The following is an 18,804-nucleotide window of genomic DNA, read 5'->3' as shown; positions in this document are numbered from 1 at the left end:
CCGCATTTCAATTTGACCTGGATGAGATTTGATCTCACCTGCCCATCGTTGAGTCAATGAGGCGTTAAGTTCACCCACTTTCTTGTCAAATTCAATGCACGGTGCTGAACTCAGAAGTCATAGGAGCAAAATTGGGCCATTCAGCCCATCAAGTCTACTGCGCCATTCAATCATGACTAATTTCTTTTACCCTCTCAACCCATTCTCCTGCCTCCTTCCCACAACCCCCGACACCGATCCTAATCAAGAATTAAAAAAATATCCATTGACTTGGCCTTCACAGTCGTCTATGGCAATGAATTCCACAGATTCACCACCCTCTGTCTAAAGAAATCCCTCCTAAACTCCATTCTAAAAGGTATAACCATATAACCATATAACAATTACAGCACAGAAACAGGCCATCTCGGCCCTACAAGTCCGTGCCAAACAACTTTTTTTTTTCCCTTAGTCCCACCTGCCTGCACTCATACCATAACCCTCCATTCCCTTCTCATCCATATGCCTATCCAATTTATTTTTAAATGATACCAACGAACCTGCCTCCACCACTGGAAGCTCATTCCACACCGCTGTCCTTTTATTCTGAGGGTGTGGACTCTGGTCCTAGCCTCAGAAGTAAGAATGGGGTACAGTTCCTACCTTCCACAGACCATGAAATGGTGCCGCGAATTATCTCTGTACCATTTGCAATACATGAACATCTTTCCTGAAGTAAGGTTCTGTTTCAGGAAATATGAAGGTTCGGTTTCAGGAAATATGACATAAAGCAGTCTTGATTCCATCAAATACAATTAAAACATTGGGAGCAATCCATTATCTTAAAATATATTTCTAACCACTTTCCCATCAACTCAGCAGTGAGAGGAAGATGACCCGGTTCCTTGCTTCCTGTGAAGGAGAGGAAGGATGTGGTGTAAGATAGAGGAGCAAAGGCATTGCAATGTGCATTCACGCAAGAGGAAACATTGGGACACAGCAGGAGCAGGCTGCTACAGCACCATCTCTCATGATTCCTTTTTATCATGAACCATATTCTGAGCAGATCTGAGAATGAAAGGAGGATTTCATCAGCCTAACTCCTTGCTACCAATTTAGTCTCATTACATCCCTACTAGGCCAAAGTTTGCATATTGGGTTTAAGATTATAATTAGCATGTGCACTGAGGTACAGAGAAAAGCTACAATGCGCTTGAAGTAACTCAGCAGGTCAGGCAGCATCTCTGGAGAACATGAATAGCAGACCATTTGGGCCAGGACCCATTTTCAAACTGCAGTCAGTCAGCTTCTCTGCAGAACAGGAACAGGTGATGTTTTAAGAAATAGGTGACGTTTCAGGTCGGGACCTGAAACTTAAACTGAATTGAATGGGTCAGTCAGCATCTCTGGAGGGCAGGAATAGGTGACTTTTCAGGTTGGACCCTACTTCAAAAGCCTGACCAGAAACGTCACCTATTCTTGTTCTCCAGCGATGCTGCCTGACCCGCTGAGTTACTCCAGCACTTAGTATCTTTTTTTTTTGTTGCAAATTCAGCACCTGCAGTTCCTTCTGTCCACAGTGAAAATTGATATAATTTAATTGCCACACAACCAAGGTCGGTGGAATTTGGGTTGCCAGCAGCGGTACAGTAATAAAGAACACACAACCACAATAAAAAAATTTACACAAACATCCACCACAGCATTCATCACTGTGGTGGAAGGCACAGAACTTGGCCAGTCCTCCTCCATTTTCCCCCGTGGTCGGGACCTCCACCCTCCACAGCCGTTGCTGCGGGCGTCCAGATGGTAAGGGACAAAGTCAAAGTCAAGGTGAGTCCAGGATCGGCTCTTCCCAACCAGAGACCGCGGCTTCAGGCTGGTGTAGGCCACAGGCCGGCGGTCAAAGTTTTAAAGTACCTGCCGTGCCGCAGCCGGAAGCACCGCAGTCTGCAGGGCCGGCGGTCGAAGCTCCCCTCCAGGGGAGATGGTAAGTCCATACCGCGCCCGCGGTAGAAGACGGCCGCGGGCCGGCGGTGGAAGCTTCTTCTTCCCCCCGGGTCCTCCACGAGGGATCCCGGGCTGTAGATGCCGCACCAGCTGGAGTTCTGCAGACCGCTGCTTCAGGCTGCTGGCTGCCGCGGGCCAGCGTAACGGAGCACTCCCCTCCGGCGAGCCCCAGCGAGGTCTCACCCGCTCCGCGCCGAGAGTCCACGCTGCGCTCGCCACTGAAGCTCCGGGCGCGTCTCCGGGAAAGGCCGCCCGATCCTCGATGTTAGGCCACGGGGGAGGCGACCTGAAAAAAAGTCGCCTCTCCATGGAGGAGGCGGCCAAAACGGTTTCCCCCTCACCCCCCCACACCACCCCCCACACATAACACACAAAGAAACATTAAAAACAGACTTTTAAACATATTAAAAAAATTAAAAAGTTGAAAACGGACACGCTGCCGACAGGCTGCCACCATTGCAGCGCCCCTAGAGCCCCACACATCTCCTTTAAACCTTGCCCCTCTCACCTTAAAGCTATGCCCTCTAGTCTTTGCCCTCTCGTCTTTACACACCGGCGGAAAAGGTTCTGTCCGTCTAACCTGTCTATGCCTCTCATAATTTTATATACATTTACCAAAACTCACTTCAACCTCTGGTATTCCAGAGAACCAATTCAAGTCTGCCTTAAGGGCCTGTCCCACTTGGCGATTATGCTGGTGTCATAACAGTGTCGCCAAAAGATTTTTAACATTTCAAAATCCAGCGGCGACAAAAAAAGTTGCGACACTTGAAAATACACCGCGCGTCATACGTCATCACGCCGCGCCATATGTCATCACGCTACGTCATCACGCCACGTCATACGTCATCACGCCGCGTCATACGTCATCACGCCGCGCCATATGTCATCACGCTACATCATCACGCCACGTCATACGTCATCACGCCGCGCCATACATCATCACGCCATGTCATCACACAGCATCACCGCCATACGTCATCACGCCGCGTCATACGTCATCACGCCACGTCATACGTCATCACGCCACGTCATACGTCATCACGCCGCATCACCGCCACGTCATACGTCATCACGCCACGTCATACGTCATCACGCCGCATCATACGTCATCACGCCACGTCATACGTCATCACGCCGCGTCATACGTCATCACGCCACGTCATACGTCATCACGCCACGTCATACGTCATCACGCCACGTCATACGTCATCATGCCACGTCATCACGCCACATCACGCCACATCATGGCACGTTTATTTCGGTGACCCGATACGTCAATCAATGATGCTGGCAGTCGTCGAAAAAACGACTGGCCCCTTAAGTCTCTCTCCCTGTAGTTAATACCCCCTAATCCAGGCATCATTCTGGTAAACATCCTCTGAGCCCTTTTCAAAGCCTCCACATCCTTCCTGTACTGGGGCGGCCAGAACTGACCCCGATACTCCACTTCATTGCCACCTTTCCTTCGATTGACATTTATCTTCATTGATAGCAAGTTTCTTAATGTTAAAGTGACTGAAATGCTGGCTTACTAAACATTAACACAGTTAAATGATTGATGGCACTACAATTACTGAATGTGATAAGCTTCTGACACACCCCCAAACCCACTTTGTGCAAAAACAAAAGGCTTAAATCCACTTTATGCACACAGACTATTGACTGCAGATCAGCTACAGTTTATACAGTTAAGCCGTCTCTATTATGCTCTGATTGAACACATCCGCTGTACTTTTGAATACGTGATCTATACTATTCTAAATAAAACCAAAGTCAACATGCAAACAGAGAGAGAGTTGTGCACTTTCACATGCATGGGAACATATCTCTATTGTAGCTACATTTTCACATATATATACTAATGGCTTGTTTATCCTTTGAACAGGATTTCCTGAAGCTATGATGATTGAAACATTTACAAGTCCATGATAGATATGAGTAGGGGAATCACACAAAACAATACAAGCTGTGCAGGTACAGAAATAGGCACGTTGTAAACTCCATCTACACTTCAGGCTGCCCCGACAAGGCCTCCAGCATGATCAAGGACCAGTCTCACCCCAGCCACTTCTCCCCGCTCCCCTCTCCCATCAGACAAGAGGTACAGAAGTTTGAAAGTGCATACGTCCAGATTCAGGGGCAGTTTCTTCCCAGCTGTTATCAGGCAACTGAACACTCTGGCAACTCTCATCAGCTGGAGAGTGGTCCTGACCTCCCATATATCTGATTGGAGATCTTAAATCAGACTTTATCTTGCATTAAATGTTGTACCCTTTATCCTTTATCTAAAAAGTTTGGACGACTTGATTGTAATCATGTACTTTTCTTTGACTGGATAGCATGCAAAGCAAAAGCTTTTCATTGTACCTCGGTACACTTGCCAAAAATAAATTAAACTTTAATCTAACATTCTTGACACAGAAGAAACCCCATAGTTTACTCTGGATACATTTAATACCTATTTTCGAGGACATCAACTTATGCATTTTTACATTCTTATGCGACAATAGGGTGGCACAGTGACGCAGCGGTAGAGTTGCTGCCTTACAGCGCCAGAGACCCAGGTTCGATCCTGACTACGGATGCTGTCTGTGCATAGTCTGTACGTTCTCCCCGTGACAGCGTGGGTTTCCTCCGGGTGCTCCGGTTTCGTCCCACACTTGGAAATACGTACAGGTTTGTAGATTAATTGGCTTCTGTTAATTGTAAACAGTCCCTAGTGTCTAGGATAGTTCTAGTGTATGGGGTGATCGATGATCGGTGCGGACTCGGTTGGCCGAAGGGCCTGTTTCAGCGCTGTATCTCGAAACTAAACTAAACCAATAGAGTTAGTAGCTAACAATATCCACTCTTGTCACTAATTAAATGCTTGTTAGTGATTTATAAAGAGAAAAAGACCAAACATTCATTGCAATAGAGCAATATTTCAGTTATTGAAAATGGAGACTGACATTCCTTGTCATTTATACAGCCTTGTGTGGTTAGGTGCTTTGAGTACTTTATGTGACCTCATATTGTCAAAGATGAGTGCCTCTGACTTAACATCACACTGCTCTTTGCACAATCTTCTCCCCATTTGCACCACTTTGTATGATTATTTAACTTGCTGTAAGCCAGCTCTTTAAAAGATCCTCATGATACGGCACAGTGGCGCAGGGCTAGAGTTGCTGCCTCACAGCGCCAGATACCCGGGTTCGATCCTGACTACGGTGCTGTCTGTACAGAGTTTGTATATTCACCCTGTGATCTTGTGGGTATCCCTGGGTGCTCCTATTTCCTCCCACATTCCAAAGAGAGGGACGATGGTTAGCCGGATGATCCGGATGGAGGCAACGACTGCCATGGTCCTTTATGCAGCTGGGACTTTGAAAATGGCGCCAAAACCTGGCGACTCTTGCATATGAACTCAGTGGGCTGTTTATATACATGGTATATTTAATCTGGAACTGTACTCATACGTGGCAATCATTTTATTAAACTGTATGCAAGAAAAATAATTTCACTGTACATTGATATATGTGACAAAGAACCATTGAACCAATGTGGTGAAAGAGCAGGTCAATTATGCCCGACTCGTGGAACAACTGAAGGAACAACAGCATTCTTTCCACAATCCCACCTCCCACACCTTTGCATGCTACGAGCTGTACAATCACCCAATAAAGAGAAGAGCCCAGGGTAAGGGGACATGAAGACTCAGAAATTCTTTGGTATGTTGAGAAGTCACGTTAAATGACTAACATGGCCTTTCATGTCAGAGTCAGGAAATAGATAGGGTGGATTCACAGGAACCTTTTACCCAGAAGAGGGGAATCAAGAATCAGGGAACATAGTTTTAACATCAAAGGGGAAATATTTAACAGGAACTTGAGAGGCAACTTTTTCTCCCAGAGGGTGGTGGGTATATGGAACGAGTTGCCAGAGGAGATAGTTGAGGCAGGTACTATGATAATATTTAAAATACATTTGGACAGGTACATAGATAGAAAAGGTTTAGAGGTGTGTGGGCCAAACATGGGCTTGTGGGACTAATGTTGATGGGGCATCTTGGTCAGCATGCCAAGTTGGATGGAAGGGCCTGCTCCATGCTGTATATAACTCTAGATGACTGCATCTTCAATTCCTTGTATCCTCTGAGTTATAATGTTAATATTTATCTCAGGAATTTATATTTTTAAAGACAAATTGACCAAAGGATAATGAGAAAACCTGTACTGTAAGTTAAAAAGATGACCTGCTGATGTGAAGCAACGTTACATTTTGTTTTTCATTAGCAAGTAAACTTAATGATAGCTGCCGCGTTGTCTGTCCACACAGCTGGGAATATAGGCAGCATAGTGTCGTAGCAGTTCAGCCACTACCTCACAGCACCAGAGACCCGGGTTCGATCCTGACCTTGGTTGCTGTACTGAGTTTGTATGTTCTCCCAGTGACAGCAAGGGTTTTCTCCGGGAGCTCTGGTCTTCCCCCAAATTCCAAAGGCGTGCAGGAATGTAGTTTAAGTGTCTCCTATAAATTGTCCCTAAGTGTCGGATGCGAAAGTGGGATAACATAGAACTAATAATATACAGGTGGTCGGTGTGAACTCGGTGATCCAAAGGGCCGTCTCCACGCTATATCTTTAAACTCTAACTGAAAGTATAGCAGGTGAATTAGTTTCCCTTAGAATTGCCTCACCTCATGCTAGCTCGCAGCATTTAAGAAATACGTATGCAAAAGACAGCAATAATTATTCAAGTTCATTAAGAGGAGAAACTCTTATTTTTACATTTTTCACAAGATGCAAGAACAAAGAAATATATTCCTTGAGAGAAAAGGGACCGTAAATGTTGGAATCTTGAGCAAAAAAACAAACTGCTGGTGGAACTCAGCAGGTCAGGCAGCACCTGTGGAGAGATTAGCCAGTAACCTAATCAATAACTATAAGCTAACCTCTGTGACGTCCATAACCTTAATGGCTGCTAGTTGTCCAGTCTTCACATGACGACCCTGTAATGAAAAGAAAAAGAGAAAGATCAGAATAATAATACTGGTGACATTTGGTGATATATTGATATGACTGCACATCTAATCTGAGCATTTCAAATACTTTGGAAATGCAATTTCTGGTGTAATGGGGGCAAATAAAACGAATATTTTTTGTAAAATATGGTTCTCCATTACATTTAATGTGATTAGATTTTCTTAGCAGAGGCAATTATTATTTTTTTTAAAAGAGAAAATAATAAATTGCAGCTTCTTGCCGCACGAAAAAACTTGGATTGGAATGATTTCAAACATTTAACATTACTTGTGAAAGCACTCGAAGAGATTAAGTTGGTCATAGCCTTTAACATTCAGAGCCTTAGGTCAATTACTCTCTCTCTCTACACACACACACACACACACACACATATATATATATATAAAATATACATAGGGTTGGCCTTATAGAGTAGCATTATTTATCCAGGCTGGCATGGAGGTAACCGGGTGATTAATACATCAATCATGCACAGAGATAAGAAATGATATTGCACACATAATCTGCATCATGTATCAATGTTCCATTCACTTCATCCTACAGCAGTAACTTTGATTTTATCATGAGGATTTCCTGTAGGTTTGGTCAAATAAGTGAACTTGTTTCCTGAGTAAGAGCACTTTTCTGTGAAACATTGAACACTAACCACTCTTGAACACAACACACAGGGCAGCACAGTGGCACAGCAGTAGAGTTGCTGCACTACAGCGACAGCGATCCAGGTTCGATCCCGACTACGGGTGCTGTTTGTGCGGAGCTTGTATGTTCCCCCTGTGACCACGTGGGTTTTCTCTGGGTTCCTCCCAGACTCCAAAGATGTACAGGTTTGTGGGTTAATTGGCTTCAGTAAAGCATTGTACATTGTCCCTAGTGTTTAGGATAATGAAAGTGTACGGGGATCGTTGGTCAGCGTGATGGACTCTGCAAATGGACAGAAAATGCTGGAGTAACTCAGGGGGACAGGCAGGAAGGAATGGGTGAGTATCTGCAGTGCAGCATTAATTGAAGCTGAAGGATGAGGGGCAACATCCAATCTGATAACACTCACTGTACCATCCCTCCAAGAATTCATGGACCACACTTTACTTCTTGTAAAAGTGGCTGATCAGGGGATCACACCAATACGCCACTCAAGAGCTGCCAAGTTCAATGCAGCAAATGACTAAGAATTTTTTTTATAGATAACATTAAGAGGAAATAAAAAGTCTGAGGTGAAACTTAAAATGCATAAGCTTCCTAAACGACAACATTTTAAATGAGTATGTTTCTATTTAGAGTCCAACAATATGTTTTTTTTACACACGTTATCTGTATGGAGTAAAGTTAAGGCCAAAAAGAACTTGTTATTGATCAGTAAGTTTGCTTTTCCTACAATTGTGATTTGCAATGAGATGTATTTGTGCAGTACATTTAACTTATGCCAACTGCATGAAGAAGGGTCTCGACCCTAAACGTCATCCATTCCTTCTCTCCAGAGATGCTGCCTGTCCCTGCTGAGTTACTCCAGCATTCTGTATCTATCTTTGGTTTAAACCAGCATCTGCAATTCCTTTCTGTGCAAAACAATGTAAGTGAGGGGAAATACACTACTTGGTGAACAATGAATGAAAAACCTTCCATTTATACAGGGCCCACATCATCCCCTTCCAAGCTTTTCCTATATGGTCTGTAACCAAGTAAGTCATTTTGATGTGTGGTCACGGTTATAACATCGGAGGTTCGACAACCAATTTGTACACAGATGTTTCTTGCAAGATGTTTGTGGTTTGGTAAAAATAAACATGAAGCCATCCTCCATCCTGTTGTGAGGCGATACAAACATGTTAAATGATATAGAATCAGAATGGATGAAGCAGCCCTTCACTAGGCATCCGTAACAGAGTCATACCTCATGGAAACGGGCCTTTCGGCCCAACTTGTTCATGCTGACCAAGCTGCCCCATCTACACTACTTAAGGCCATAAGATATAGCAGCAGAATTAGGCCATTCGGCCCATCGAATCTGCTTCACCATTCAATAATAATACAAAAAAATGTAATCAATAACTGCGTTCATTAGTCATGGGAGCAGAATTAGGCCATTCGGCCAATCGCATCTGTACCGCCATTCAATCATGGCTGATCGTTTAAGAAGGAACTGCAGATGTTGGAAAATCAAAGGTAGACAAAAGTGCTGGAGAAACTCAGCGGGTGCAGCAGCATCTATGGAGCAAAGGAAATAGGCAACGTTTTGGACCGAAACCATTCACGGCTGATCTATTTTTTCCTCTCAACCCCATTCACCCTCCTTCTCACCATTAACCCCGACACCCTTACTAATCAAGAATCTATCAATCTCTGCTTACAAAATAACCAATCACTCAGCCTCCACAGCCTTCTGTGGCAATTTATTCCACAGACTCATCACCCTGTGGCTAAAGAAATTCCTCCTCATCTCCTTTCTAAAAGTACATTCTTCTATTCTGAGGCTGTGTCCTCTGATCCTGTCTGCATCTATGGAGTGTTGTGTGCCTGATCAACAGCACAATAAGTGTGATCTGTAAACACATGGCACTGCATATCCCTCTCTCTACCATTCTCTCAAACAAGGAGATCCTCGCTTCATATGTCACTCGAACAGAATTTGATAGACCAGCCATGATTGAATGGCGGAGCAGATGCGATTGGCCGAATGACCCAATTCTGCTCCTATGACTTATGAACCTGGTTATTAACCATATAACCATATAACAATGACAGCACGGAAACAGGCCATCTCGGCCCTACAAGTCCGTGTCGAACAACTTTTTTTCAATTCTGCTCCTATGACTTATGAACCTGGTTATTGATTGTATTATTATTTTTATGGAGATGTCCAAGCAGCGGGTAGTCCTATTCCGAAATCCAACTCGTACTCAGTGACACAAAATGCTGGAGTAACACAGTGGACCAGCAGCAGGCTGCTTGGATGTGGGGTGAGGATGGATAGTGAGACCAAACGCAGACTGGGCCATTGTTTCGCAGACCACCTTCGCTCAGCCCGCGTGGACCAGCCTGATCTCCCGGTTGCCGGAAACTTTAATTGTCCTTCCCATTCCTACACAGACCTTTCAGTCCTCGCTCTCCTCTCATAGTTCGCTTGGGTAGCTTACGGCCCAGTGTTATGAATATAGATTTCTCTCACTTCATGTAGCCCCAGTATTCTCTCTCTCTCTATCCCTCACCCGCCCAACTCACACTAGATTCACACTTTCACCGAACAAACAGCTGTTTCCTTTATCCTCGTTCCTATTTTTCATACATTTCATTCATTGTTCTTTATCTCTCTACATCACCGTCTCTATCTCTCCTTTTCCTTACCCTTACCAGTCTGAAGAAGGGTCTCGACCCGAAACGTCACCCTTGCCTTCTCTCCGGAGATGCTGCCTGTCCCGCTGAGTTACTCCAGCGTTTTGTGTCTACCATCTATTTAAACCAGCATCTGCAGTTCTTTCCTTCACATATACTCAGTGTCAGTGTGAGGGAGGTTTGATGGGCTGATTAGGTGACAAAAGTTAGAGGCGAAAAGAGTGTTAGGTTGAGGGGAGAGAAGAGGAATGAAATGTAAAGCCGGAAGGAGGGATGTGGGTGGATGGGGATAGGGAGGGAGGGGGAAGGACAGGGATTGTATGCGTGAGGCTACTGCACTCTTTAAACTATTAAACAATGACAATCCAATTTCTCACTCAAAATTTGTGCCCTTTAGCAATTACCCCATGTTGTCTCCTAATATTTTGCGAGTGGGAGGAATACATCACTGAAGGTTTCCAGTACTCAGTGGCTGGGGAGTGTGACTGGGGCTGTACATCAGTGTTGTCACTGGGCAAGAGCAAGCCTGGCCTGGCCATCATACCACTTCTTTCATCAGGTTACCTGACCCTGTGTATGGATTCAAGAAAAGTTGAGCCTATGGCAGGGTAACATTGTGAGTGGAACAAAAATGAAGCCGAAATCAGGGAATTGTAGAATCGCAATATACGGAAGGAAGCCTTTTTGGTCTTCGAGTTATACAGTGTGGAAACATGCCCTTCAGCCCAACTTGCCCACGTCCACTGACATGCCTCAACTACTCGAGTCCCACCTGCCTGCGTTTTGGCCCTTATCACTCTAAACCTATCCTATCCATGTACCTATCCAAATGTCCCTTAAACATTGTGATAGTACCTGCCTCAACTACCTCCTCAGACAGCTCATTCCATATACCCACCACCCTTTGTATATAAAGTTGCCCCTCAGGTTCCTATTAAATCATTCCCCCCCCTCACCTTAAACCTATGTCCTCTGGTTCTCGATTTCTCTACTCTGGGCAACATCCTTGTAAACCTTTTCGGCGCCATACCCAGCTTAACATCATCCTTCCAATAACAGGGTGACCAATATTGAACACAATATACTAAATGTGGCTTCTCCAATGTCTGATACAACTGTAACATGACCTCCCAACTGCAATACTCATGTTCAATCATAACTGTGCCTATCACTCAATGGACTATCCAATGAAACCCAATCCCTTACTTTCTCCATGATACTACAAACGTTTCATAGCCCAAATCTTTAAAAGTATATATCCAATTCTAAAATCATAGTCATTGAGTCATAGAATTGTACAGCACAGAAACAGGCCCTCATCCCACCTTGTCTATACTGACCAAGTCTGCAAACTGGACTAATCCCATCCACTTGCATTTGACCCATGGCCCTCTTAATCCTTCTGAATGCATGTTTTTAAGTCATAATTGAATCCGCTTCGATGGCTTCCTCTGGAAGTTCATTCCAGAAACGGAACTACCCTCCGAGAGGAAACATTTGCCCTGAGGTCCCTCTTAAATCTCTCCCCTCTCACCTTACTCCCATGTCCTTTAGTTTATGAATCCTCTACCCTGGTGAAAAAGAGTGAACTTTCACTTTATTCATGGCCTCATAATGTAGAAATAAGGAAGTGCAAATGCTGGTTTACAAAAAAAAACCCCACATAAAATGCTGCAGTAACTCAGCAGATCAGGAGAACACAGATACGTGATGTTTCAGGTCAGGAAACCTTTCAGACTGATTGTAGTGGGGGGAGGGAAGAGAAAGCTGAAAAAGGGGTGGGGGCTCTTGGAGGGGGAAGGGGAGAAAAAAAAAGAGAGAGAGAGAGAGAGAGAGAGAGAGAGAGAGAACAACATAGCGATGAAGAAACATTGAAGGCTAGAAGAGGACAGGACCCTTCTTCAGAAACCTCCCTCACATCCCTCACCTACCACGGAAAAAAGTCTTTAAAAGTCTTTAAAAGGAAAGGAGCGAAGGAAATAGGCAACGTTTCGGGCCGAAACCCTTCTTCAGACTGTTTTGGCCCGAAACGTTGCCCATTTCCTTCGCTCCATAGATGCTGCTGCACCCGCTGAGTTTCTCCAGCATTTTTGTGTACCTTCGATTTTCCAGCATCTGCAGTTCCTTCTTAAAGACTTTGGTGCGTTATTGTCAGTAGACATCTGCTGATAACACTGCCAATACACGGGACGAGGGGAAGGCTGAGCATGTGACTGCTCACAGCAACGAGCCAGTGGGCAGCACGTGTAGTCAGAAAACAAAGAGGAAGATTATGGCTGAAACTGGCAACATCTTCAAAAGAAATGAAAGTAGGGTAATGTATCCGGAAATGCAGGGAGTGGAAGCTGGTAATCTGCAAAACTGTGCTCAAAGTCATACGCAGTCACTCCTCCCAGCAGAGTTGCATCAAGCATCATTGATGGATAGAGGATGGCACAGTGGTACAGCGGAAGAGTTACTGCCTTACAGCTCCAGAGACCCGGGCTCGATCCTGACCGCGGGTGCTGTCTGTATGGAACGTGTGTGGAGCAAAGTGCTGGAGTAACTCAGCGGGTCAGGCAGCATCTGTGGAGAACATGGATGGGTGACGTTTCACAGAGGGCTGGAGTAACTCAGCGTGTCAGGCAGCATTTCTGGAGAACATGCATAGGAAATGTCTCAGTTCAGTTTAGATATACAAATTGGAAAGAGGCCCATCAGCCCACCGGGTCCATGTTAACCATCGATCACCCCTTCATGCTACATGTTATCCCACTTTTGCAACTTACACACTTGGCGCAATTTACAGAAGTCAATTAACCTATAAACCTGCATGTATTTGGAATGCGGGAGGAAACCAGAGAACACGGGAGGAAACCCACATGGTCATGGGCATAACGTGCAAACTCCGCACAGACAGCACCAGTAGTTAGGATTAAACCTGGCTCCCTGGCACAGTGAGGCAGCAGCGTTATAACTCTACCAGCTGCGCCACTGTGCCACCCATTTCAGGTCAGGACCCTTCTTCACACTGATGCCGCCCGGGTTCGATCCCGACTACGGCTGCTGTTTGCGCGGAGTTTGCGTGTTCTTCCTCTGCTGCCTGTTCCAGGTAGCAACTCTACCCCAGCGCCACCATATCTCCCCTATTGTTTGGCTCATTTCTGGTATCTGTCAGTCTGGGCCCTGTTGGGAATAACCTTCCTGAGAAGGTTCACCCTAGAAATTATTGAGTCGTTTCCCTGTCCTGTTACATGTGTCTTTTTTAATGATCAAAAATAAACTTTACGCAGGATTAAAAAAAAAACATGTACAAAATTAGAACTGTGCAAAATTCCTCCGGTATTCTCCGTGGCCACACATACATTCAGCAGCGTTATATGTTTCGTAGTGTTCTCATAAACCATAATGACATCCGGCACCCTTACCACTCATGTGGTCCACTGGGGTGATGTCCCTTCCCTTGTTTGAGTGGGGCATCCACCAGACTCTGCCCCCCCCACCAATATCCAGCAACGGAAGGACCCTAGACCATGGTCCTCCCCCACCAAGCTTCAGTGCGTCCCTCAGCACGCACTCCTGCAGTCTGCAGCGGGCCAGTCGGCAACATTCGCTGATGGACATCTCGCTCTGCTGGGAGGTCAACAGGGTTCGGGCCAACCAAAGAGCAACTTTCACCGAGTTGATGACCTTCCGGCAGCACTTGACATCCCTGGGAACATATAGTCAGAGAGTCCTCTGTTCCGGAGCTGTTCGGGATAAACTGCAACAGGGACCCTCGCAACCTTCTTCGCAAATCCACACTCTGTGAAGAGGTGGACAACTGCTTCCTCTCCATGGCAGCTGCAGGAAGGATCTGCCCGGGAGGGCCCCTCTCACCGGCAGCCACTTGGTGCTTGTTGGTGAGTTCTGGTGATGAGGCATTTAGTTTAGTTTAGTTTAGTTTAGTTTAGAGATACAGCGCGGAAACAGGCCTTTTTTTCACATTTACCTGTACGCCTTTGGAGTGGGGGAGGAAACCAAAGATCTTGGAGAAAACCCACGTGGTCATGGGGAGAACGTGCAAACTCTGTACAGACAGCACAGATAGTTGGGATCGAACCCGGGTCTCCGGCGCTGCATTCGCTGTAAGGCAACAAGTCTAACGCTGTGCCACCGTGCTCCAGACAAGCTGGGCAGTCTGCTCAGGGAACCAAACCATGATGTGGCATTATCAGTCTGCATGGATTTACTGACAAGCACCAATTAACAGGTCACAGCCTGTGGCCTTCACTTTGCACTCACAGCATACAGCTGGTTGTGACCACATGCAAATTAAAGTGTCCCTGCTGGGACTTTGATTGTATTTTACACTCACTGTCCCCACATTGGTTTACAAGTGCTGCATTTTTGCAATTCTGAAAAATACCACAGTATCTCTGGGACTGGTTTCAAGAGCAGCACATGGCTTAATAACAGTACGAGAGAAGTTTGTGACCCCTCCATTACAAACACTATACCCTTTTACCTTGTCCTCCTATTTCCTCCTTCCACCCGTCAATGTTGTCCCCTTCCTTTCACCCTCTAAGATCCTCCACCTCTTTTTCAGACTGACGAAGGGCCCCGACCCAAAACATCACCTATCCATGTTCTCCGGAGATGCTGTCTGACCCGCTGAGTTACTCCAGCACCGTGTGTCCATTTGTGCAAACCAGCATCTGCAGTTCCTTGTTTCCACCAAGGTTCAGAGGGACATGAACCAAATGTGGGCAGGTGGGACTAGTGTAGATAGAAACATAGAAAATAGGTGCAGGAGTAGGCCATTCAGCCCTTTGAGCATGCACCGCCATTCAATATGATCATGGCTGATCACCCAACTCAGTATCCTGTACCTGCCTTCTCTTAAGCTATTTTGGACACTCCATCTATTTTATGTTCTGAAGCAGGAAGGTGATAAAACTGAACAGCAAAGAATAGGAATGAGAATACTGATCTTTCCCCCATTTGCCAAATCTTGCACCAAGATGTGGCATCTTGGTCGGCATGGGCAGGTTGGGCCAAAGGGCCTGTTTCTCTGCCTTATGACACTATGAAATGTTACCTACCATGTCCTCCAGAGATACTGCCTGACCCACTGAGTTACTCCAGCACTCTGTGTTTTACTCAAGATTCCAGCACTGACATTTCCTTGTGTCTAACCTTTAATTCTAGCGTCATAAATTAAATAACTGTATTTAATTCCCCAGTTGACATGTCTCCAAATTTGTTACTCCAGACCTCTGGATTACTGTCCAATTTATGTAATAGTTAAGAGAACAGTAGCTCGACATGAGCCTTGCTCGTGAGTGGTTTGTGGTTGGCCATAATAAATGGGATTAAAAATTAAAGTGCCACATCCTTTAGAACGAGATGAGGCATTGAACTCACGAGTGACTTCACAGCACAGGGTTAAGTTTCACACCAGCGAAAGAGTGTGGTGTCGCTCCCACGGTATTCTGCAGCTAACCGCACTTTGGGATTTACATCCAGGAAACACATTGACAGAGAAAACACTGATGTGATCATTACCACAAATTTGCTGATTGGGCATCTTTTAATCACACACTCAGTCATGGTTCCCGGCCGAGTTTGGTTTCTTTGAGTAAACGTCTCATTTGCTCTTCTCATGGAGTACTGGGACAAAGGTTTGTGGGGTCAAGTCCTATGAGAGGTTGATCTAGCTGAGAATCCAATGCTGTTGGCAAGTTGCCCTGCCCTGACAAGGGGGCCTTCCTTCAGAAACAATGTTAAGTCAACCCCCATAGTGCCCTCTCAAAGGGACATCAACACTTACTCAGCATTGTTCAAAGATCATGAGAGTCCTTGCAAACATACCCTGTTTCTATTTTTCAATACATTCAAATAGGCCATTTGGCCCATCCATTCTTAGTCATAAAGTCACACAGATTGGAAACACGCCTTCAGGCCAACTTGGCCACTCCAGCCATACTAGTCCCTCCTGCCTGTATTTGGCCCATATCGCTCCAAACCTGTTCTATCCATGTACCAGTCTAAATGTCTCTTAAACGTTGCGATAGTCTCTACCTCAACTGCCTCCTCCAGAAATTCTTCCATGCATCTATCACACTTTGTGTGAAACATTTACCTCTCAGGTTCCTATTAAATCTCTCCCCCCTCACCTTAAACCTCTCTCAGAGTAAAGGCAATTCCTGCCCATTACTTGCGATCTATTCTCTCCATGTTTTCATTAACTCCCCCCAGCTTCTACCACTCACCTACACACTAGTGGCAAACTTCAGTAGCCAATGAATGTACCAGCCCATCTTTGGTATGTGGGAGGAAACAGGAGCCCTCAAAGCAAAGCTTCACAGTCACAGGGAGAACGTGCAAACTCCACACAGAGAGCACCCAAGGTCAGGACTGAATCTGGGTCAATGGAGCCAAGATCTTTACTAGCTATGCCACTGTGCCCTCCATCCCGGCCATTCTGAAGAAGTGGCCCATCACAAAATGTTGCCTGACCTGCTGAATTACTCCAGCACTTTGCGTTTTGCTCAAGATTCCAGCATCTGCAGTTCCTTGCATCTCCCAGACATTAATTAGTCCTTCCTTAATCAAAACACTTTAAAACATTTTAGACACAAGGCAGCGCCGTAGTGCAATGGTAGGGTTGCTGCCTTACAACGCCAGAGATCTGGGTTCGTACCTGACTATGGGTGCTGTTTATATGAAGTTTGTATGTTCTCCCTGTGACTGCATGTTTTTTCTCAGGGTGCTCTAGTTTTCTCCCACGCTCGAAAGATGAACACGTTTGTAGGTTAATTTGCTTTGGTAAAATTGTAAATTGTCTCTTGTGTGTAGGATAGTGCTAGTGTACGGGGCGATCGTTGATTGATGCGGACTCTGTGGGCCAAAGGGCCTGTTTCCACGCAGTATCTCTAAAGTCTAAAAGTGAAGTCTAAAGTAAAGTCTGCAGATACTTGTTGACCAAAAAAGACACAAAGTGCTGGAGAATTCAGCAGTTCAGGCAGCATCATTGGAGAACATCGGTAGGTGATGTTTCGGCTTGAGACCCTTCTTCAGACTTCTGAAGAATGGTCCTGACTTAAAACAGATGATCTGTTTTATTGCCACCTCGGTGTTTGTGGAGCAAAGCTGTGTGCAAATAGGAGACGGCACATCCGGAGTAACAATGATGATGAAGCTCAGAAGGAACTTCATTAGCTGCAAGGTGTTCGGGATGTCCTGGGGTCATGAAGAGTGCCGTGTAAATGCAAGACCCCTTTTTCTCTCATTGTTTTTTTGCTTTCCAACTCCGGGATCAACAGACGTCTCATGAAAGGAAATCAGCAATTTCCTGCTTTGCCATTAAATTGTATTCAAATGAGGGTGATGTTTCCCCTTGCACCTTTCTGTTGCAGTGACTTACAAATAATAAAGTAAGGCTGTCTTTTTTCATTGATTGATTAAATGATACAACATGGAAACAGGCCCTTCGGCCCACCGAGTCCACACTCACCATCGATCACTCGTGTTATCCACTCAGGGAGATTTACAGAGGCCAATGAAGCTACAAATCTGACAATCGATCACCCGTTCACACTATTTCCACTTTATCCCACCTACTTATTCACTCCCTACACATGAGGGACACTATACACAGGTCATTTAATCTACAAACCCACACATCTTTGAGATGTGGGAGGAAACAGGAGCGCCCGGAGGGAACCCACAAAGTCACAGGGAGAACGTGCAAACTACACACAGGCAGCATCCAAGGTCAGGGTTGGAGCCGAGTCTTTGGCGCTGTGAGGCAGCAGCTTTAGACTTTAGACATACAGCGCAGAACCAGGCCCTTCAGCTCACCGAGTGTGCCAACGAGCGATCACATCATACGCTAACATGATTGTACAAACTAGGGGCAATTTACAATTATTTTTAACCAAAATCAATTAACCTACAAATCCTTACGTCTTTGGAGAGTGGGGGGGAAACCGGAGAAACCTGGGAAAAACTCACAGTGAAAACGTGCAAACTCCACACAGGCAGCACACGGGGTCAGAAACATAGAAAAAATGTGCAGGAGTAGGCCATTCAGCCCTTCGAGCCAGCACCGTCATTCAATATGATCATAGCTGAAGATCCAGAATCGGTACCCCGTTCCTGATTTCTCCCCATATCCCTTGATTCCCTTAGCCCTAAGAGCCACATCCCACTCCCTCTGAGACAGGATTGAAGCAGAATCTCAGGCGCTGAGAGGTAGCAGCTCTACCAGCTGCGCCACCATGCTGCCTAAATTGCTGCATTTGTCCATTGGAATCCATTCTGTTTCTGTCCAAACCTTGGGATCAAACCAAGTTTTGTAGAGCTGTGAGGGCCAACTGTAAAACTTAATACTTTCTAAATGAATTCCTAATTTAAAGAATATGATTGAAAGAGTTGTTGGGAGAGGAGCAAGGACGGGAAGCTCCAGCCACAATCCTAGTACTGGAATAAATATTTCC

The 18,804-nt window shown here is 45.4% G+C and overlaps 1 protein-coding gene across 1 annotated transcript in view; it reads right to left on the bottom strand.

The window, feature by feature from the left end:
• The window catches only part of si:zfos-2326c3.2 (mitogen-activated protein kinase kinase kinase kinase 4), a 280,480-nt gene that overhangs the window by 224,281 nt on the left and 37,395 nt on the right, over positions 1 to 18,804 (bottom strand). The window contains exon 3 of the mRNA XM_055644013.1: positions 6,925 to 6,981. Within this exon, the coding sequence (XP_055499988.1) occupies positions 6,925 to 6,981 (57 nt within the window). The remainder of the gene's footprint in view (positions 1 to 6,924; positions 6,982 to 18,804) is intronic.

Source organism: Leucoraja erinacea, chromosome 12 (genome assembly GCF_028641065.1).
Source record: "Leucoraja erinacea ecotype New England chromosome 12, Leri_hhj_1, whole genome shotgun sequence".
Classification (NCBI taxonomy): Eukaryota; Metazoa; Chordata; class Chondrichthyes; order Rajiformes; family Rajidae; genus Leucoraja; species Leucoraja erinaceus.
The sequence above is the reverse complement of the archived record's forward strand: the minus strand, read 5'-3'. Positions and strand labels throughout refer to the sequence as shown.